At 40.0% G+C, this 23,662-nt stretch overlaps 1 protein-coding gene across 5 annotated transcripts in view; it reads left to right on the top strand.

Moving 5' to 3' along the window:
- Positions 1-23,662, top strand: part of arb2a (ARB2 cotranscriptional regulator A) — a 547,436-nt gene that overhangs the window by 52,454 nt on the left and 471,320 nt on the right. For all 5 annotated transcript variants that reach the window (XM_072914357.1, XM_061986620.1, XM_061986623.2 and 2 more), the window contains exon 6: positions 1,699-1,890. In XM_072914357.1, coding sequence (XP_072770458.1) covers positions 1,699-1,890 — 192 coding nt within the window. The remainder of the gene's footprint in view (positions 1-1,698; positions 1,891-23,662) is intronic.

Below are 23,662 nucleotides of genomic sequence, written 5' to 3' on the forward strand. Positions count from 1 at the left end.
GGCCGATTCTGTTCCAGATAAAGGTTTTCTGGACTATCTTGCCAGTTGTGTGTAATAGAGTTGTCATACATTCATTTGGAGTGCACAAATGCAGCATGAAGAGGTTTGTGTAAACTTTAGTATTCACCTTTAATACACCTGCTTCATTATCTTCCATCGCATTAGTTTTTTGTTCCAGAATCCGAAATTAATTTCCTTAGCTACCCTACTAAATACGATGTTTGTTTTCTCCCATCGATGCACTTTAAAATGTTCTGGTATTTTAATTTGTGAAGCAAATAAACAGTCTCCTCTCCATTACAATTGTTGCTTATTTTTTACTGGAAGGGATCTACGCACTTTGAGACTGGCGCATGCGCGAGACGAGGGGTCTCTCTGGCCGCACACGCCCACTCGAAAGATCGGGTTTTCAGTCGCATAATCCAGGTGTGTTAGTCTGACATTTCAAAAACACAATCGGACTAAGGTGTTTCCATGGGTTGTTGGATGCTTATTTAGAGCCAAACTATTTGAGAAATTGGATTAACTTAGTGCATGGACACGTACTGACTGAGATTGTGAGGAGTCTTTGTACTTCTCTTTCTATTAGTCCCATTTCCTTTATTTCCTCTTTTTATGTTACCACCATCCTATGTCTAAATCCTCCGTGTAAAAAGTGTCTCTTCAAAAAATGTACAGTTTTGTGACAGTGCAGTGCAGCATGCTTAATCTGTTTTGCATTTATGTGCTCAAACGGGGGAACTTTCTACTCTTCTGAAGATACTCTTTAGCCAGATCATCCTGGCTCTGCACACTCGATCCCTTTATTTGTTGTTGAAAGCATGTTCGCCTCTTTTCGCCCTTGTATATATGTAGCTCGCCTTTAACCATCGATCTCTTTTTTTTGTCTGTCAATAAAAGCTGTGATCGTTTTTCAGGGATGCATTTATAGGAATGTTAGCAGAGTTAGCAGCAGTGGTAAGAGGCTCCATAAATCAACCACTAGCAAGGGATTCAGCGCTTTCATCAGCCCCCATACACATTCACTGGGTTATCTGCCTGGACTATTTATATCATTATTCCACTGCAAAATGGCTCTGTTATGCTTTTCTATGGCCCACCCGCCTGAGTGTATGCGGCGTGTGCATTTGTATGTTAGTGGTGGGTCTGTCCACCTGCATTGCATTGAACTTGTGACCAGCGATTTTAAGAAGATTAACTGCAGCCAAGTATAGTGAGAGGGAATGAGGGAGCACCAGAGTATAAAAGGGCAAGATTTTCTCCCCCACTCAGTTCTCTTTGTCTGCTTGGATTAAGTTCTTGCAGCTGCCACCCATGGCTTTTATGGACAGTGTTTGTCTCCTTCGAGATTCCTCTTGTCGTACTCGGGAGCGCATGTACACAAACTCACTCTCCTCTCTGGATCACTTTCTGTCTCAATTAATCACTGGCTGTTTTCTCTTCATGGGTAGAGTGTTGACGCATGTTAGCTTTTCAAAGCATAGCATCCATCCAAGTGAAGGCTGTTTCTTTGTAAACACATGCATGGAATGATACGTTTCACAATAAAGTATTTCAGTTAAAAAGCTTTAAATGTATTGGACACCTGGACATTCTTGACTGAAGTGTCAATGCAATGCAGTTTAGACATAAGAGCTTTTTTGGCTTTGATTCAGACATCAATGCAACTAAATGATGTTTTCCATGGTTTTACATTAGCTCGACGCAACTATGGATGAGCCTTCTTCTTTCATCTACCTGAGCCCCAACGCCTTGTCCAACCCTTCCAAGCTGCTGGTGCTGATCCAGGGCAGCGGTGTGGTGCGGGCCGGTCAGTGGGCTCGAAGACTTATCATCAACCAGGACCTGGACTCAGGAACTCAGATCCCCTTCATCACCAGAGCCATGGAGGTAGGGTAGTTTTCATTATTATAGATTTATTCCGATGTTCTTCCACAGTCCAAAAACCTTCATGATAGGGTAAATGGAGACACTTGCCCAAAAGCGTGAATGCGACTGCATATATGTCATCTGTGATTGATTTGCTACCAGTTCAGGGTGTACTCCACCCCTCGTCCAGCTGGGATGGGCTGACCAGTGGAGTGGGATTCAGATTACGTGTGCTAACATCATGTGACACTTGTGAAGTGAATTATATTTATATAGTGCTTTTCTCTAGTGACTCAAAGCACTTTTACATAGTGAAACCCAATATCTAAGTTACATTTAAACCAGTGTGGGTGGCACTGGGAGCAGGTGGGTAAAGTGTCTTGCCCAAGGACACAACGGCAGTGTGTCCTTGGGCATGGATGGCGGAAGCGGGGATTACTTGAGGAAATACATTGAATTGGGTCGTTTGTGTGCATTTTCTTAAAGGGGACATTTGATGATTGTCCTTTTTTTAGACCTATAAATGGTTTTACAACATTGGCTACTCGTGTTAAAAAACAAAATGTCAAATCATAAGGTTCATGCATTTGGGCGTGAGCTTGCATGCAGTTTTGGATGTCTCTGGAATTCTGTGGTTTTCAGTCTTTTTTTTTTTTTTTTTAATATTTGGCACAGTATGACGTCACAGATTAAATGGGCGTACTAATGTGGGCATTTATAGTTCATGCTCTCTACAAGGCCCCTACTTCCTCCTCTGCTCTCTTGTTCCAATGCCCGCAGGCGCCAGTTTTATTCCTTCTTGTTTCATGCTCTTGCGCTCACTCTGATGTCGATAAAATAAACACTTCTGTATTTTTTTCGTCCTCAACATTTTACACTTACCTGTTTTATCAACATGGACCATTAAGAGCTATTTGGACTAACGATCTGACGAAAAAAACAGCAACTTGGTTTGATGAAACACAGGTTAATGAAGAATATTTTTGACTGTGACTGAAAACAATAGTGTTTTTTCTTTTATTATTTTTGTATTTTATTTAATGGTGTACTTTTTGAAAATATACATTTTGATTCTTTTGGAGAGAGCGGGGCACGGAGAGTTTCATTTGCAATTTGGCAACACCACACACGAACGAAACGTTTGTAGACAGACTCAAAAAACGGGTTCTAAATTGGACTGTCGAAAAATTCCCACAAAATTTTCACCAGATCATATTCAATACAATACTACAAGGATGTGTTAAAGGGGGCCTATTATGCAAAACCATTTTTTGGGGGGTATTTTGGATCGGCGTAAGTCACGAACATTTGAACTTTAAATTTTGACCAAAGAACCACCACTACATGTGTTTCAAATGTTGAAGACAAATCATAATATGACCCCTTTGAATACATATTACAATGATCACAGGTCCCTTTTTATATTTACATACATACATGCAATGTAGGAGATTGTCAGTTCATTGAGCGGAGATGGATTCATTCGTTCTGTGAAGGAAATGAAGATGTCACAGTAGCATATATTTTATATACAATTTGTACAACACGTTTGTAGAATCTGTGCAATTTAATTTGTATATAGTAATGTTATTATTATAATAAATACGTATGGAGAGTGTATGGCACATGTGCTGTGTGATAGCTGTTTCACATGAGAAAGTGTTACACCTCACACACAGTGGAGAGTTGTTATATAAATAAATTATGAATCGAATGAAGGATGACTCTTATATAAATATGGACCGAACGGAACGCTTGTCATTTATTTATAAGTAACTAGACCACATAATTTCGACTTTCCTTTTTTTGTGTATCCTGAAAAAGATATCTTTAAAAAAAATATCCAGTAGGTAATTAATTATGTAGCAGTTATTTGCTGATGTGTCACATGTGCATACAGCACATGTGTAAATGCAACTAAAAGGGGTCTCTGCCTCTTTACAATTTTCCCCATCCCCACCCCTTTGCTCATTTGTCAAGGCTGGCCACCTCTACCTGTGTAATTTCATCGGCCTGCTGTTCAAATTGACTTAGTGCGGGGATCTTGTTCTCCCTCTCCCCCCCCTCACTCGTCCCTCCGCTGGGTCCACCTGAATGCCATAAAGACTTACGCTGCAGTGTAAAGGCCCTTTTCCTGCTGTGCACAACTTCTGGAGATGTTTGTGTTGCATGCCTGCGCGTCAACGGATGATTCAGCGTCTTGGAGACCGTCTTTGAATTGCGTTTGCCCAGGATGGGATTGCAGCGGAAGGAAGCCCTGTGCTGTGGAGAGTCAAAGTGACAGGCTAGATATAGAGAACATGGTAGTGCAAGTCTTGCTCGTTCATCATAGTAAACAAGAAATTGCGTTCCTACACTGACAAATCATCATCCTGGTGTTTTACCACAGACAGGCCTTGTAGTGTGGTGTACACAGGAAAGACAGTTGTAGTCAATTTGGGCTGTCTGCATCTATTTTGGTAATGTTTGTGGCTCAGTCAAGCACAGCCTGGAATTTGTGTGAATGCTGTTTTATGTACAAAACCAAAACCAGTGAAGTTGGCACATTGTGTAAATGGTGAATAAAAACAGAATACAATGATTTGCAAATCCTTTTCAACCTATATTCAGTTGAATAGACTAGACTGCAAAGACAAGATACTTAACGTTGGAACTGGTAAACTTTGTAATTTTTTGCAAATATTAACTAATTTGGAATTTGATGCCTTCAACATGTTTCAAATGGCAAAACAGACTGAGAAAGTTGAAGAATGCTCATCAAACACTTATTTGGAACATCCCACAGGTGAACAGGCTAATTGGGAACAGGTGGGTGCCATGATTTGGTATTAAAGCAGCTTCCATGAAATGCATTCACAAACAAGGATGGGGCGAGGGTCACCACTTTGTGAACAAATGCGTGAGCAAATTGTTTAAGAACAACATTTCTCAATGAGCTATTGCAAGGAATTTAGGGATGTCACCATCTACGGTCCGTAATATAATCAGAAGGTTCAGAGAATCTGGAGAAATCACTGCACGTAAGCGGCAATGCCCGTGACCTTCGATCCCTCAGGCGGTACTGTATCAAAAACCGACATTAGTGTGTAAAGGATATCACCACATGGGTTCAGGCATACTTCAGAAAACCACTGTCAGTAACTAAAGTTTGTCACTACATGAGACATTAAACATCTTGTCCTTGCAGTCCATTCAATTGAATGTAGGTTGAAAAGGATTTGCAAATCATTGTATTCTGTTTTTATTTACCATTTACACAACATGCCAACTTTACTGGTTTTGGGTTTTGTAAATGTAGAAGAACTGCCGACGCCTTTTTGTACCCTTTGGGAAAAATGTGCAGCTTCACTTTACTTGTACTAAATTACCAGGTGTACAAACAACTTCATTCACCTTTAGTTTTAAAACAAAGCTGGGACTGATAGCTGTTGACAGTAGGCACAAAGGGGAGGATCATATTTGGTTAAGTATTCAGCTACTATAATCACACTTGCGGACCAATTAGGAGTCATGCACTAAATGAGTCTGTTTTCCCAAATAATTTGGGTTCTTCTATATCTTTTTGTGAAGTCCCAGTCCCATGCTCTATCTGTAATGCGACTGTTGGCCATTCACAGTGTGCACTAGGGGGCCATTGATTGATTGACTTGAGCTCTGTGTTTTGTTTTCTTGCTACATCATGTACAGTATTTATATTCCTTCAGACCTTTATAAACAAATATATTTATATATATATATATATATATATAATCAATTTGAAAAAAAGTAGTGATACAGACCTTAAAAGCTTACAAGCTATACGCTGCAGCAGTGTTTACTCTTTGTATTGTTTTTGGTTGAAAACAATACTTTCTGGAAGTCTTGTGTTTTGTCATACTGTAGAACATTTAACGTTAACATTTAACGTTTAAGGCTATTTCAATGGCAAAATAGAATTTTGAAAGTCTTTGTTGTTATTTGTTTGCAAATATAGACCAACACAGCTTGGGTTTTTGTTCCTTCATCACAAAGCATTTTGCCACTAGCAAATACAGTAGGGCTCCAACTAACAATGATTTTGATAGTCAATTAGTCAACAATTATCTTAACGATTACCGTATTTTTCGGAGCATGAGTCGCTCCGGAGTATAAGTCGCACGGGCCGAAAATGCATAATAAATAAGGAAAACAACATATATACGTCGCACTGGAGTTTAAGTCGCATTTTTGGGGGAAATTTATTTTATAAAACCCAACACCAAGAATAGACATTTGAAAGGCAATTTAAAATAAATAAAGAATAGTGAACAACAGGCTGAATAAGTGTACGTTATATGAGGCATAAATAACCAACTGAGAACGTGCCTGGTATGTTAACGTAACATATTATGGTAAGAGTCATTCAAATAACTATAACAAATAGAACATGCTATACGTTTACCAAACAATCTGTCACTCCTAATCGCTAAATCCGATTAAATCTTATACGTCTAGTCTCTTACGTGAATGAGCTAAATAATATTATTTGATATTTTACGGTAATAGGCCCTGCGATGAGGTGGCGACTTGTCCAGGGTGTACCCCACCTTCCGCCCGATTGTAGCTGAGATAGACTCCAGCGCCCCCCGCTACCCCAAAAGGGAATAAGCGGTAGAAAATGGATGGATGTATTTACGGTAATGTGTTAATAATTTCACACATGGGTATAAGTCGCACCCCCGGCCAAACTATGAAAAAAACTGCGAGTTATAGTCCGAAAAATACGGTCGTCAAATAATAAAGCCCACACACATTTATTGGCTCTAATTTTTCCACGGAATTTTAAATGCAGCTTAAGTTTTTTTAGGCTTGTGTTTACTAACAACACATATGACTAATTCATTCATAAATAGGTATTTTTACTGTGACTCTGTTGTTCATTCAGTTGTTAAATTTAAAATGACTATTAAAATGTTGTCCATTTAAAAAAACAAAGGAAAGGCAAATTACTATAAAAAAAAAAGACAATTAACCTTGTTTATGTATTTACAAAAAAACAGTTCAATTGGCAGCAATGAAAACAACTAAATCCAACTTCCTCAAACAGAAAAAAGAAGCATTTTGTGATGATGTTTAAAACTCTTAATAGACTCAACCTGTAGAATTGTATCTTTGATTAATTCTTAAAATGTTGGCTATTTAATAGATTGTATGTTTAGTCTTATGATACCTCCTCATTGGTGCCTGTCTGTGTGTGTGTGTGTGTGTGTGTGTGTGTGTGGGGGGGGGGGGGGGGGGGTGTGAACAAGTTAGGACATAAATCATGGGTGAACAAGTTAGGACATAAATCATGGTCCCAATACAGAAAACCATTGCATCTAATAGAGAATGTCTCATTTGCACCCCTGTTGGTGAAATCTATCAAAATAAGGGTGGTCCCAAAAAAGACTGTGTCGGTTTTAAAAGTGCTCCCCCTCTGGTCAACATATAAAATAACAAGTACGTGTAAAACATTGAAGTGCTGCCCCTCTGGCCAACATATGTAATAACAAGTGTGTGTAAGAAATTGAAACACGCCCCCTTTGGCCAAAATTAATTACAACAATAAAACAAATATGTATATAGACACTGTAATAACTTTAAGTAAATAATGAAGATTAAAAACCAATTACAAACAAAAAAAACAAAAAAAGCACTAAAAGCAGTGTTTTTCTCACAATGTGTCGACTTTTTCTTATAAAATTGGGAACCATTTCTCATATTCTTTCTGTTTCTGTAATATTGCAAAATTTTCTTGGAAAATGATTACTTTTTTATGTAAAATTATTACTTTTCATTGCAAAATGTTGACATTACAATTCTGACTTGTATCACAATATTGCCAATTTTTGTGTTCTTTTTGTAAAATAGTGTAATTTTTTGAGTAAATTTGTCATAATTTTGCAAAATAAAATTCAGATTGTTATTTTGTTACTCTTCCACTGCGCCACAGCGTGGCGTAGTGGAAGAGTGGCCGTGCGCGACCCGAGGGTCCCTGGTTCAATCCCAACCTCGTCATGTCCGTTGTGTCCTGAGCAAGACACTTCACCCTTGCTCCTGATGGGTGCTGGTAGCGCCTTGCATGGCAGCTCCCTCCATCAGTGTGTGAATGTGTGTGTGAATGGGTAAATGTGGAAGTAGTGTCAAAGCGCTTTGAGTACCTTGAAGGTAGAAAAGCGCTATATAAGTACAACCCATTTATTTATTTATTTATTATAATATTGCAACAATTTTTAAGTTTTCTTATAAAATTGTGACTTTTGTCGAGTAAAATTACGACTCTCTTCCTAAAATTGCCAAAATGTTAGGCTTTTTCTTGTAAAATTGCAATTGTTATTGAGTAAAATTCCAACTTTTATCATGATATTGGACAAATGTTCAGTTTTTCTTGTCAAATTTTGACTTGCGTTGAGTAAAATTATGACGTTTATTATGATACTAGAGGTAGGCATTTTTCGGAGGTCTCAAGAGGGTAACAAATACAAGAAAGTGTGTGTGTGTGTGTTTGTGTGGTTTGCGTTTGTAATTGTGGCCTCATTTTATGGCATTGCAAATTGACGCTGCTATAACAAGTACTTGAATTGAAGTAGACAAAGTTTAACATGCAGACTTTGGCTAAAACGATAGTTAAAGTTATTTTTCACACAACTTCGTCTCACTCTTGTTCGCTGGTTAGCAAGGTACAGTATAAGGTAACACTCTTATCCAGGCTAAGACCGCGTTCTTCCTCCAGACGTCCGACATCATGCTCGCGCATCGAATATGTACTGCCATAAAAACAAGGTCCGCTTCGCAAAATGAGCAATGTATTCATGTTTTTTTTAACAAGAATAAGAGGAAATGTTTTTACACTTTACATGTTATCACTGGCAATGTTTTTGCAAGTGGCGGTGCTGATTCGCTTTTACACGGGAAAACACGAGTGACGACGTCACGACTATTGTCGGCGACCAATTTTATTGTCGACTAATCATTGCAGCCTTACTGTAGAGTAAAGAAAAAATTAAACATTCAAAATGTTTCATTCATTCATTCATATTTGAGTTTTTTGTAATTTAATAATACATGTGTTATGTCCATATCGCTGACATTATCACAGTTCGACAATATCGAAGCATACTTTTTTACGTTTACATTATGTACTTTTTCACAAACATTTCTCAGTAAAAAAAAAAAAAAAAAGAAGAAGTATCGCCTCCAGTGCAGTTCTTGTGAAGTTACTCCTGGGAAGTTGATTGGAAATTCAAAGCCTTCGGCAAAGGGTCAACTTGAGTGCATTTAGAGGGGAATACGGGGAGCGCTTTTGGCTTTACAAAATACACCCTCATGAGTACACACCCTGAATTAAGAACCCTACTTTGTGTGTTCAACTCTAAAGCGTGCGAGTACGTGTCTGTCAGGACATGAACGCTTTAAAATGCCGTTCAGACGTTCTTAACCGCGTTCCTTGAGAGCCAGTCAGCCTTTTCTCTCCTCTGATGGGATCACAACTGCCAATCAGCGTGCATGTGGGAGAAATAGCTGATGGTGCAAGGTAGTGGGGCTTTTCCCACCACACTGAACATTGTAAATTGATGATCTTGGCGCCACACTTGGCTTATGCATTTGAAGAAATTACCTTCTAGATTTTTTTATACTCATTTTTTTTAATGCAGGGGAAAATCTTTCTAAATGTGAAATGCTGTTTCGATGCCAATGTCAGGATACGTTTATGTGAAAGTCAACTTCTCATGGCTGATTTCATTAGGTCAATTAATCAATTCATTGAACGATAAATTAAAATGTACTCGTGTGTGTGTGCGTGTGTTTGCTTTCTTATTATGTGGCTTCCAATCAGGATGCAGGAAAGTTCACACTGTGCATCATTCTTAGCACTTGAGCGCCTTTATTCCATAGCATAATTAAATGTACATAGTGAATCGATTTAAACTATTATACAAACATTGGGTCTGGTTCAAATATAGAGATGAGGGTCTTTAATTTGACCTGCTGTTGTACTCTGTTTCAAAGTATTAACATGTGCTCAATGTTTCCTTACCGTTATTGCTATGTTGTCTATTACCATTGTTGGTATTTTGTCTATTACCATTGTTGGTATATTCATTATCCCTACATTGTTGACACAAATTATTGTTACAGTGTAATAATTATTGTTACCTGTGGTAATGCCACTATGATACAACATTTGTATAAACCTTCAAATCAAATCAACTTTATTTATAGAGCACATTTAAAATTTACCACAGGGGTAGCCAAAGTGCTGTACAATGAGCAGGTTAAAAGATAAAACGAGTACCGAGCAAACACAACACAACACAAACAGAACACGATAAAAAATAAATAATTAAAATAGAATTAATAAAAACATAAAAACATAAAAACAGGATCACAGCAGGTGTATTATGGGGCGCCATTGCAGGATGGATATCACTCAGTGTTAAAAGCCATGGAATAAAAGTATGTTTTTAAGAGAGATTTAAAAACAGGAAGAGAGGAGGCTTGTCTAACACTCAGGGGTAGGTCGTTCCAGAGCTTGGGAGCAGCAACGGCGAAAGCTCTGTCACCTCTAAGCTTCAGCCTTGTGTCAGGGACCGTCAACAGCAGCTGATCGGCTGATCTTAAGGATCGGGTGGGGCAGTAAGGCTGAAGGAGGTCGGAGAGATAGGTTGGCGCAAGGTTGTTTAGACATTTAAAAACAAATAAAAGGAGTTTAAAATGTATTCGGTAACGCACAGGGAGCCAGTGAAGGGACGCTAAAATAGGGGTGATGTGCTCACGTCTGCGGGTCTGTGTTAGCAGACGAGCAGCAGGCGCGACCTTAAACCTTAAACAAAGTAACAGTGAAACTCAATGTGTTAATCACTGAATTGAGAACCGGGGGTGGGTTTAAATACATTATCTTCTTCCCACTCCCTTTCAGGCAAAACTGGACATATCATACTTCATGCTTACATACGGTACATTACCTTTTGCATGATATTAATTTATATTATTACGTGTTGTCAACCTTGTACTTTTTTTTTAATGTCATTGCCTGAAATAAATGAATACATGAAAAAAAAACATTGAAATAAACCCTCTTATCTAGGGATCATGGGTAGGGTACCGTTTACATTTAAACCGATACGGTGTCAATTTATGGTATCTGGGAATCGATATTCCGCAGCTCGATATTAAAAGGGAGCTGATATGATAACTGTGCTAGTTGTTATCTCATCTTTTTCATACCAGTGGTCCTCAATTATTTTCCGTAACGCCCTCCCCTAGGAAGAATAAATTATTTGCCCTCCCACCCCTCACTCCCCACCGTGACTATAAGTTAAAAGTATATAAAGTACCAATGATTGTCACACACACACTAGGTGTGGTGAAATTTTGAAATAGTATAATTTGTTTATAAAATTATTTTAACCATACAAGCTTATTAACATTAAAGGAAACCACACACTGGTATTTCCTTGTCTCCCACCTTACCGTGAAGCCAAGTGCTACATACGCTTCATCATATTCTGGTAAGGTCACACGCGCCCCCCCTGGCATCGCACCATGACCCCCCCAAGGGTGGCCCGCCCCACTATTTGAGAAGAATCGTATTTCCAAGACATTAGATGGCAGTAGTGCAGGGGTGTCAAACCGCATGGAGGAAAATCTATTCCCAAGTGGGCCGTAATGGTAAAATCATGGCATAATAACTTAAAAATAAAGACAACTCCAAATTGTTTTCTTTGTTTTACTTTGGCCAAAAATAGAACATGCACATTCTGAAAACATACAAATCACAAATAATGTTCTGGACAAAACACTTCAAGTTTGTTGAAAATTCTGAGGAAATTGGTGCAGCTTCAAAAACACAATGAGCTTAGACTTAGTCTCAGTGAATCTACAAATCTACGGTATAGCTCGGTTGATAGAACAACTTGATGGTTCCAGATTCGATCCCCGCTTCTGCCATCCTAGTCACTGCCGTTGTGTCCTTGGGCAAGACACTTTACCCACCTGCTCCCAGTGCCACCCACACTGGTTTAAAAAGGTAATTTAGATATTGGGTTTCACAATGTAAAGCGCTTTGAGTCACGAGAGAAAAGTGCTATATAAATACAATTCACCTCACAAAGCCAGGATTAAACTTTAAGTCACAGTGTTTCTGGGATTGATTAAAAAACACAACACGTAAACTCTTTGGGGTATCAAATACCTCCTTTGTCATGTCCACGTATCAATCCCAGTGCTAACTTAACAAACCGTAAGAAACAGAGGTAAAAACTATTCAAAAGGGTTAAGTTCACTTTTCTCGTGTTTGACAGAGACATGTTGGGGGAGTAAGGGTGCCAAATAATGATGTGTTCGAAGCAGAAGACATACAGTACAACGGCAGGTTTTAAGTTTGATGTAGGTCGAGGAGAAGGAGCCACAGTCACCTTTTACTGTGTACCTCCTGCTTGGCCTTGGTATAAACCGTTTGCTTGCCTAACAGAATTGCTATTGGGACATCCAGTGGACACATTTAGAACAGGAGTTCCTTTCGTTAAAAAAAAAAAAAAAGCAGCACATTTTTATACTTGGCAAACTCATCACGCGGACAGGATAAAACCCGTTCGCGGACCTGAGCCGGCCCACGGGCCGTACATTTGATACCCCTGCAGTAGTGTGTAGGCTCTATATGGTATGTTGTTTAACTAGATTGTAGCTTTTTCCAGGAAACTTAATGTGTTCTGGTGTCCAGTAACGTGTTTATACTATAAGTATTGTGCTTAATAAACACTAACTGTTTCATGTTAACGTTCATGTTAGTTGTATTTTGTTTTTTTAATCCAAATCTGGAGGTGCTGAAATTGCCATGTAAAATCTCGAATGCTAATGTTAGCTCATCTTACGGGAAATCTAATGTAAATTAGCATCAAGCTAGTGCATTTTGGAAGAGTGGAGCCTTACTTTGCGTTCGAGTGTTTTATACCAAGCATACTTGCTTTGTTGGTGTTGAAAATTGCAATTTAGAGGGAGTTCAGCTTAGTCCGTGCTAAGTGCTGCTGGAGTGATTGTTTACCTGAGCCAGTGTTTAGTCTGCAACCAAAGGTATCGAAATATGGCAACCTTTGATTTTACGTGGTCGTGCCGACAGAATTTGGTACTTATAAAAGTACCGGATTCGGTACCCATCCCTACTCTTATAAACTATCCACAATCTTTGTCTCAGTCTAGTAAGAAGCACTGCAAAAGTAACACATTGTGAGTAGAAATGATTGTAAAGGCAAATATTTGATATGGGAATATTTTGGCTTCAAAGCGAATGAGTAAGATGTTAACAAGAGCAAACTAGCAAGTATGCCGAATTTGTTGGAAAGTGATGGCAACAAAAGAAGGTGACAAAACAAACTGCCACGCTCAGATTTTCAAGCTGAGCAATATTTCTTGAATGTTTAGCATTTTTTTCTAACCGAGATTTAGAGTAAATCTTATTTGTATGTTTGTTATCTTATTCAGCATAATTAAAAGTTATTGACCTTCAAATTACAATGGTGGAATATATTCATAAAAAAGACCCAAGTTTACTGGGTTTGAAAGTGTTTCTTCCATTATAATTAGTAGTATTATATATTATGATACCATCAGTACTTATTTTGCACCTATTGTGCAAAACCAACTTTTCTTACCTATTGGTACCTTTTTTTTTTGTGTATTTGGAATCGGCCTAAGTCCCGGAAATTCCAATTTTCAAACCGTGGAAGCATGGCGGAGATATTTATAAAACAGTCTTGCCTTCCTTCATACTTCCTCTAAATGAGCCATTGGGAATTTGCCCCATTTGTAATGTTTTCCAATAGGTGACGTCAGCGGATATACTGTATCCATATACTAGAGCTGGGCGATACGGCTGACAATTATATCACAATATATACATTTTTTACAATGATCAATAGCGATTATTATTGATACTTTTTATGACTTATTCAAACCTGCCAATAAATAAACTAAAACAATTTTCAACTTAAAATAAGTGGGTAAGATAATAAAATAATTGCAGTAGATTTGAAGGTAGTTGCAGATCAAAGACACCCGATCAGTGGTGTCAAACTAATTTTAGATCGTGGGCCACATGGAAAAAAAAATCTACTCCAAAGTGGGCCGGACTGGTAAAATCCCGGCACGATAACTTAAAAATAAAGAAAACTTCATATTGTTTTCTTTGTTTAAAAATAGAACAAGCACATTCTGATATTGTACAAATCATAATGGTTTTTTTTTTGTTGCTTTTTTTTACAATTACTTGTTGCGGTTAATAGTATATATACTTTATTTGTCGTTGTTTATATTTTCTGAATAAATTAGGTGATCATTTTCATCAATCAACTCATTGGTGTTAATTTTCAATCTATCCAGATAAAACAATTGTATCAAAATCAAATTACAGTATGTTATTTATGTAGTTTGATCATTTTCCTTGACTGATATACTAACATAATGTGGTTTATTTTGTACATATGTAGCATCATCTACAACGATACAAATAATTGCTATTGCGACATCCAGTGGACACATTTAGAACAGCTGTTTTTTTTATTAAAACACTTCAGGGTAATGATCCGGCCCTTGTGCCGCATGTTTGACACCCCTGCATTAGATGGTATTAGTGTATCAGCTATTGAACACTACACAGAGTAGTTTTGGAAGCTACTCATTAAACCCACGCATTGTAAGTGTCAGGATGTTGCCACACCGTCTGCATTTAAACCATCCATCCATACATTTTCTACCAATAAAACTAAATATAAGTTCTGTTATTGAGTTGATATATCAAGATATCACACTTTCTCTTTTCACTCCATGCAGAGAATCCACAGCGAGACAGAAAGATGGCGCAACCACACTCGGTAGTTGATAATGTTACGTAATTGGCTGTTAAGCGTGTCCCTCCAATTGCTCAGTGACACTTTCTGTTTGCTGGCTTTGTGAATCGTGAGTGACTTCATGAAACAAATCTTGCTTCTTAATGCCGGATTTCTTACGACCAAAAATGATAAAAAATACATTGAATATTTTATCGAACACATTTTGTATTGATATTGATGATGTGTCATCGTTTTATCGGTCCAGCCCTACCATATATAGTATGGTAGATATTGATTTACCCGAACATCTTTGCGGCGTCTTCAGTAATGTGGATGCTGTATCGATCCGTTGTGGTGAAGAAGGTCCTGAGCCGGAAGGCAAAGCTCTCAGTTTACCGGTCGATCTATGTTCCTATCCTCACCTATGGTCATGAACTTTGGTTTATGACCGAAAGGACAAGATCACGGGTACAAGCGGTCAAAATGGGTTATCTCTTCAGGGTGGCGGAGCTCTCGCATCCGGGAGGAGCTCAAAGTAAAGCCGTTGCTCCTCCACATCGAGAGGAGCCAGATGAGGTGGTTCTGGTCAGGATACCCCCAGGATGCCTCCCTGGGGAGGTGTTTATGGCACGTCTGACCGGTAGGAGGCCACGGGGAAGACCCAGGACACATTGGGAAGACTGTGTCTCCCGGCTGGCCTAGGAAACGCCTCGGGATGCCCCGGGAGGAGCTGGACGATGTGGCTGGGGAGAGTGAAGTCTGGGCTTCTCTGCTTATGCTGCAGCCCGACCATGGATAGGCAGAAGAAGAAGATGGATGGATGGATCTTTGCGCGAGTCCGCCATTGTAGTCTGATACTGTAGTCAATAAGCTCCTTTTTTCCCCCTCTATCTTTTTATGGTGGGGTAGACTGGCTCGTACATGCACATGCATCCTCCACTGCTGCCATTTCTAATCCAAGCTTATAGTTTATATATATATACTGTATATATATCTATATATATATATATATATATATATATATATATATATATATATATATATATATATATATATATATATTGTGTATGTATATATATATCCATCCATCCATCCATCCATCCATCTTCTTCCGCTTATCCGAGGTCGGGTCGCGGGGGCAGCAGCCTAAGCAGGGAAGCCCAGACTTCCCTCTCCCCAGCCACTTCGTCCAGCTCCTCCCGGGGGATCCCGAGGCGTTCCCAGGCCAGCCGGGAGACATAGTCTTCCCAACGTGTCCTGGGTCTTCCTCGTGGCCTCCTACCGGTCGGACATGCCCTAAACACCTCCTTAGGGAGGCGCTCGGGTGGCATCCTGACCAGATGCCCGAACCACCTCATTTGGCTCCTCTCGATGTGGAGGAGCAGCGGCTTTACTTTAAGCTCCCCCCGGATGACAGAGCTTCTCACCCTATCTCTAAGGGAGAGCCCCGCCACCCGGCGGAGGAAACTCATTTCGGCCGCTTGTACCCGTGATCTTGTCCTTTCGGTCATAACCCAAAGCTCATGACCATAGGTGAGGATGGGAACGTAGATCGACCGGTAAATTGAGAGCTTTGCCTTCCGGCTCAGCTCCTTCTTCACCACAACGGATCGATACAGCGTCCGCATTACTGAAGACGCCGCACCGATCCGCCTGTCGATCTCACGATCCACTCTTCCCTCACTCGTGAACAAGACTCCGAGGTACTTAAACTCCTCCACTTGGGGCAAGATCTCCTCCCCAACCCGGAGATGGCACTCCACCCTTTTCCGGGCGAGAACCATGGACTCGGACTTGGAGGTGCTGATTCTCATCCCAGTCGCTTCACACTCAGCTGCGAACCGATCCAGTGAGAGCTGAAGATCCTGGCCAGATGAAGCCATCAGGACCAAATCATCTGCAAAAAGCAGAGACCTAATCCTGCAGCCACCAAACCGGATCCCCTCAACGCCTTGACTGCGCCTAGAAATTCTGTCCATAAAAGTTATGAACAGAATCGGTGACAAAGGGCAGCCTTGGCGGAGTCCAACCCTCACCGGAAACGTGTCCGACTTACTACCGGCAATGCGAACCAAGCTCTGACACTGATCATACAGGGAGCGGACCGCCACAATCAGACATTCCGAAACCCCATACTCTCTGAGCACTCCCCACAGGACTTCCCGAGGGACACGGTCGAATGCCTTCTCCAAGTCCACAAAGCACATGTAGACTGGTTGGGCAAACTCCCATGCACCCTCAAGGACCCTGCCGAGAGTATAGAGCTGGTCCACAGTTCCACGACCAGGACGAAAGCCACACTGTTCCTCCTGAATCCGAGGTTCGACTATATATATATATATATATATATATGTATATATATATATATATATATATATATATATATATATATATATATATATATATATATGTGTGTATATAATACAAGCTTCGAGCTTTTAGACTCAATATCGAAGCGCTAAAAACTACAACATGGCTGGCGGGGAGAAGACACAGTCAAAGTGGAGGCACGTAAATAAGACCACACACAAAACATCCTGAAGAGACGGTCAGAAAGCGGCTTGAAAATGATCTGTAAAACATAATTGTTAAGATCCGTTGCCCAGATCATGTTTTGTTCTGTTAGTTTGACTTCCTCAGTTCTGTTTTCAGCACCCCTGGGTTTGTGTTTTAGTTGCCATGACTGCAGATTAGGTTCACCTGCCTCTGATTAGTGTTCGGGACGCTGACCTGCTCCTGAGCTACTTATTCCCGTTTCTCGCCACATTCAGTCCGGCTTCCTTGTTTGCACTACGCGATAGTTAACGACGGCTATATTTTTGATTCTTGATTCCTGTTTGTATGCTAGCTTCCGCGCTATCGTCTTCCTCCCGTGCTATCTGCATGCTTGTTTTGTTTTTCTGCATTTCCTGCATGATTTATGCAGATAAATCATTGTCTCACCTGCACGTTGCCTCCGGAGTTTCCTGCTGCATCTTGGGAGAACGACCCGCGCATAACCATGCGACCACATTGTTACAATAATCTATGCAACATTTTGACTAAAGAACTACCATGACATGTTATGCAGACCACAAGGAAGTGTTGTAAATGTAACTATCTGTTGACACGATTAAGATGACAGAATGTATATCTGCGCATGGATACATATGACGTGGTCACATCTTGCACCAAGTGTCATGTGGGAAGTCTTTGTGTTGCCTGTGCATCTTCTGCGTGTTGACTGTGCGTGTTGTGCATGTAGAAGTGGTGAGTCCCATAAATGACAGGTGAGAGGCGCTTACTCCATAGAGTTGGGTAAACCGGTGGAAAAGAGGACTCTGTTATTGGGAAAGGAAGTCGACGGTGTTGCTGGTTTATGATTGGCTTGAAGGCAGCAGAAAAGAGGAGAAAGTGAGCGGCATGGAGAGGATTGAAGCAGAAAAAGGCAAAATGAGAGGAGTGAGACTGCAAATAGGGTGGGACAGGCAGAGGATAGATGCTAGTACAGAGAAAGAGAGCGAGTCGGCAGAAGGCAAGCTTCTGACAGCTCCACTACTGGGAGAAGGCCTCTTAATGACAGCTTATTCCTTCATGATTCCAATTCCTGACAGTCGACAGGTCTGCTTGTTGCACCATGGCAGCTGTATCATTACCTTCTGGCCCTGTCACCGCTATGCATCCTGAGTTTGAGATGGTGGACGCCGGGAGGTTTGGAAAGAGAGGCAGGACAAAAGGGAGATTGTTGATTGCTGTCAGAATAATCAAGCGGTATCGAGAGGTGGGATCATTAGTTATACTCTCTCCGTATAGATTGGAGTTAGAGGACTTGACTTTTGGTGCCTGGGATGCACATGAACCGTGTTGGTGCAGTCCTGCCCGTAGACAGTTTGTAGTGGTGAATGCAAAAGGAAAAAAGTTGTCGTCTGAGGTAAAACTTGTTATTCTTCAGCTCAGTTGACCATTGGGAAATAACTGTTTCTTTTATTTCATTTGGCTTTTTATTATCACGGTATTAATGAATCAAAAACGGTACTAAACTCTGTTTGAAAAGTACCGGTTCCCCATTTTCTTTCTTTCTTTTTTTTAACGGGCATGACTTTTGCAAATAATCATTAACTTAGAATTTAATGGCAGCAACACATTGCAAAAAACGTTGCGCTTATAACAGTCTGGATGTTTTTTTTACTCTTTGGTCCGGAGGACACGACGTTCACAGTTTCCAAAAACAATTTGAAATGTGGACTCGTCAGACCACAGAACACTTTTCCACTTTGCATCAGTCCATCTTAGATGAGCTAGGGCCCAGCGAAGCCGGCGGCGTTTCTGGGTGTTGCTGATTAATGTCTTTGGCTTTGCATAGTAGAGTTTTAACTTGCACTTACAGATGTAGCGACCAACTGTAGTTACTGACAGTGGTTTTCTGAAGTGTTCCTGAGCCCATGTGGTGATATCCTTTACACACTGATGTCGCTTTTTGATGCAGTACAGCCTGAGGGATCGAAGGTCACGGGCGTTCAATGTTGATGCAGTGATTTCTCCAGATATTATGGCTCTTAGATGGTGAAATCCCTAAATTCCTTGCAATAGCTGGTTGAGAAATGTTGTTCTTAAACAATTTGCTCAGGCATTTGTACACAAAGTGGTGACCCTCGCCCCATCTTTGTTTGTGAATGACTGAGCATTTCATGGATGCTGCTTTTATACCCAATCATGGCACCCACCTGTTCCCAATTAGACTGTTCACCTGTGGGATGTTCCAAATAAGTGTTAGATGAGCATTCCTCAACGTTCTCAGTCTTTTTTGCCACTTGTGCCAGCTTTTTTAAAACATGTTGCAGGCATCAAATTCCAAATGAGATAATATTTGCAAACAATAACAAAGTTTACCAGTTCAAACATTAAATATATTGCCTTTGCAGTCTATTCCATTGAATATAGGTTGAAAAGGATTTGCAAATCATTGTATTCTGTTTTTATTTACGTTTTACACAACGTGCCAACTCTACTGGTTTTGGGTTTTGTAATTTTCAAGCTGTTAATATGAACACAGATCTATGGCCTCGCCTTGCCTTCAACCTTCTCACCCCCCCTGTAGACCCCATAAGTGAGAGGGGTGTGTTGTGTTTTCAGAAGGGTGTCAAAAGCCTTCGGGTTTGTATCTGCTTTATTTCAATGGGAGGCTGAAAGGGGGCAGTGAAGCAGACCAACTCAAACACTGTCTCCAAAAAAAAAAAAACCTCTTTCAAGTTCAGTCCTGTGACCTCCCTCTACTCCTTTTGAGTTATTTTCTTCTTTAGCCAGATGATGTCTTTTTCAACATTAGTCACCTTCAACTGGGCCTGCGTTGCATCGCCGTGCTGCACTTCTCGGTCCTCAATCTGTCGCTCCGATCGCTTTCCTCCCCTCCTCCTCAATTCTCATTAGTTGCTGCAGTTCCCCTCGAGCTGCGGCCTTGTGCGTGTGTTAGGGGTGTTGTGATAACATTGAAGGTACAGTGTGTATACAGCCTATCTCCAGGCATCAGGTGGCAGCAGAAGGTATCACTCTATCTAACATCTTGGTTTAGCCAGCTTCTCTGACTCCATGTGGGAGGGGTCAGAACTTGCTCTGACTCACTATGGCCTTGTAATAGTGGCAGCACAACCAACACACACCTACATAAACACACACACACACACCTCCAGGTGGAGAGGTCCCAGCACATCCCGCAGCTCAGATCAATGCACTTGACACCTTCAAAGGCGAATGCAGGGCCTGGACTTGCTCTGGGGTTAAACCTCTTTTAAATAGCCTCCCGCGGGAAGGCAGCTGTCAATAACCCACCATAATTACCGGGGCCAGGCCCGCCAAGGGCTTGGCTGCACGGGCCAAATTAAAAATTGATCAGTGGGAGAGAAAACATTATTTTGTGGTGGTATTCCCTGTCCTAACAGCATTGCTGCTGTGTATTTGAAATCTCATCAAGCAGCTATATATCTAGAGACCTATTTATCTCTCTTTCTAACACCCCCCACCCCTCCCAGCCCATGTCCAAATGAGCAATACAATGCTGTCCCCTGTTGTAGAAAAATATATATTTGCATATTAAGTGCTTTTCAGCATGCATGCATGTGTGTGCACTCACAATGCAGCTGATTGTTACGTGATTTTTCTATTTGTACATCATCCCCGCAGTGTTTGGCACGTGTGTGTGTGTGTGTGTGTGTACACCTTGTAGTACTATATTGATTGTGTGTTTTTCCTGGCAGGGAGCCTTTGTCATTCGGAGGACAATATTAACGAGATATGTACATCCTCAAGCTCTCTAGCACGCTGTTTATTCACAAGTCGCTGATGAATGAATGCTTTATAGTTATACTACGATTATAGCCATGGATTTGTCGAGTTTTATGAACATACACTGTTGTTGCCATGTAGCGATTTGTTATCTCTGTCTCTCCAAGTGTTGATTGGCCTACTGAATTTTTATTTGTGCTATATTTTTTTTGCCTCAAATGTTCTCTAATCAACACTGAACGCGCAAAGGTGCAGTTTTCAGTTTTGTGCAAAGCACCTCGGCAGTGACACTTTAGACATGTGTTTCAAATAAACTCGTGCGAGGTGGTACAGTCTGTGACAGCATGATATGTACAATGTATGGGCGTCCAAGTTGCCAAATTAACAGCACTGTGAATGTGAACATTTACCATTTTGTATGCAGCCTAACATGGTGTAAAATGTATGGTTGAATTGTGAAAATGTCACATTTTTTGTCAGTGTGTCAGCCAAATGGCTAATGAGCAACTCTATGGCATGGTGTTTCATAATAGATGGTTTATGATGTAGTATTGTCTTCAATTTTAGTTTCCTCTTTTCAGTCTGTGCAAATTAACAACATACTTTGATCTACAGTCTAAATTTGACTTTAAAGGAGTCCTATTTCGGTTTTTTTTTTTTACATTTTAAAACACTTCCTTGTAGTCTAGATAACATGTAATTTTAAAAGTAACTACCATATCATGCATGGTTGACTATATGCAGTATCGATGTATGAATGAGTATAAACAAATGTACAGTAAATAGTAAATCACACTGCCTACTATAGTGATGCAGACAGTATTTATTTTACTTTTTTTAAATACTTATTTGGAAACATTTTAAAAAAGAACGGTCGGCGTGGCGCAGTGGGAGAGTAGCCGTGCGCAACCCGAGGGACCCTGGTTCAATCCCCACCTAGTACCAACCTCGTCATGTCCGTTGTGTCTTGCTCCTGATGGGTGCTGGTTAGCGCCTTGCATGGCAGCTCCCTCCATCAGTGTGTGAATGTGTGTGTGAATGGGTAAATGTGGAAGTAGTGTCAAAGCGCTTTGAGTACCTTGAAGGTAGAAAAGCGCTATACAAGTACAACCCATTTATCATTTATTTAATTTGTCTTATACTCGGGGTGTAGTTGTTTAGAAGTGCCAGCCAGTGCACCTGCCCATCAGTTTGATCCAACATTAATAATGATAATGAATATAATATTACATGTTATTTAGAAGTGCTTTTCAAAAAACTCAAGACACTTGACAGTAGGCAATAAAAGTAGAATTAATAGAATAGAAATAGCTATGCATAAAGAAATATCAGTCATTTACTTAGAAACAGACAACAAATAAAATAAAGGCATGAATGATTAAAAGATAGATTCAAAAGGTGGCTTGTGGCAGGAGTCTTAAAGGTGGACAGGTTAGTGCAGTTATGGGCGGGAACTAACATTCCAGTCAAGGTGCACACCAAGTCTCTAATATGGACGTTGCACAGATTAAGCTCATGGACAAGTGGACAGCATAAGAAAGAGGGGAATCACAAAATATGTCACAATCACTGTGTAATTGGGTTTCTCTACAATATGTATTATTGGCAAGGTTTGCTATGAATATTGTCCTCAATGTGTGTGTTAATAAGCCATTGCTTCTTCTCTCACTGGGTTAAACAAAAACAATCAAATTACGAGTACCTTAACTTGCAAGTGTTTTGAGATATGAGCTATCTCTTGTTTATTCTTTCTCCTGTCCCGGCGTTCTGATCGTCAACATGGCTTGCTGTTGACTCTGACCTCTCTGGACCGTTACTCAAAAACCTCTGTGTGCAACATAAACAATTGTTTACTTACACCAGGAGTGTGAAACTTATTTTCATTAAGGGCCACATTGCACGTATTGTTGTTTTCCGAGGGCCGCTTATAACAGCAAATATATATGAATGTTAATGTTTATGGATTCGCCTCAGGATACTACATAACTGCCTATGCATTTAAGTATTATATATATGTTTATGTACATTGTAGCTGTCGACAGAATTTAACCGTTTTTTTTTTTACAACATATTACTGTAAATTTAAAAATAGTTCCACAGATAGGAACATTTAAAAAAATGTAAATAGGCGACTGTTCTGCCAGTGTTTTACCGTAAAATATACAGTTGTTGTTTTTACGATATATTACTGGCTAATGCAAAAAAGTTCAATAGAGTTTTTTTTGTTTGTTTACAGTAAAATTCTAGCAACTGAGCTACTCGTTTTTTGGGTTCTTTTTTTAGCGTAAAATCTATTGTAATTTTAACAGCGTACAATTTGATGGATAACTTGCTTTGAAACCATAAGTCAAGTATGTATTTGTAGTTCAAGAAAAATCTTTGGAATGTATGATAATATAATATTTTTTTTTATAAATTGGCTAACATTAAAGTTTAAAAGATATGCATTTGCATGCAGTACATGTTTTTTTTTGTTTTTTTTCAAAATGGAACAAATAAATACATTTTTCGCAAGAAACGATAAAGTCATGACCAGGCTTTCGCGGTCCACAGAAAATGATGTGGCGAGCCCCATCTGGTCCCCGAGCCTTGAATTTGATACTAGTGACTTACACCTACACAAGTCTGCTCCCCGAGGGAAATGCTAAATAATTTTATTAAAGTGTGTTTTGTTAAACTAGTGTAGTTTTTTGCAGTACATGCGGTTGTAA

Source organism: Nerophis lumbriciformis, linkage group LG12, assembly GCF_033978685.3.
Source record: "Nerophis lumbriciformis linkage group LG12, RoL_Nlum_v2.1, whole genome shotgun sequence".
Taxonomy (NCBI): Eukaryota; Metazoa; Chordata; class Actinopteri; order Syngnathiformes; family Syngnathidae; genus Nerophis; species Nerophis lumbriciformis.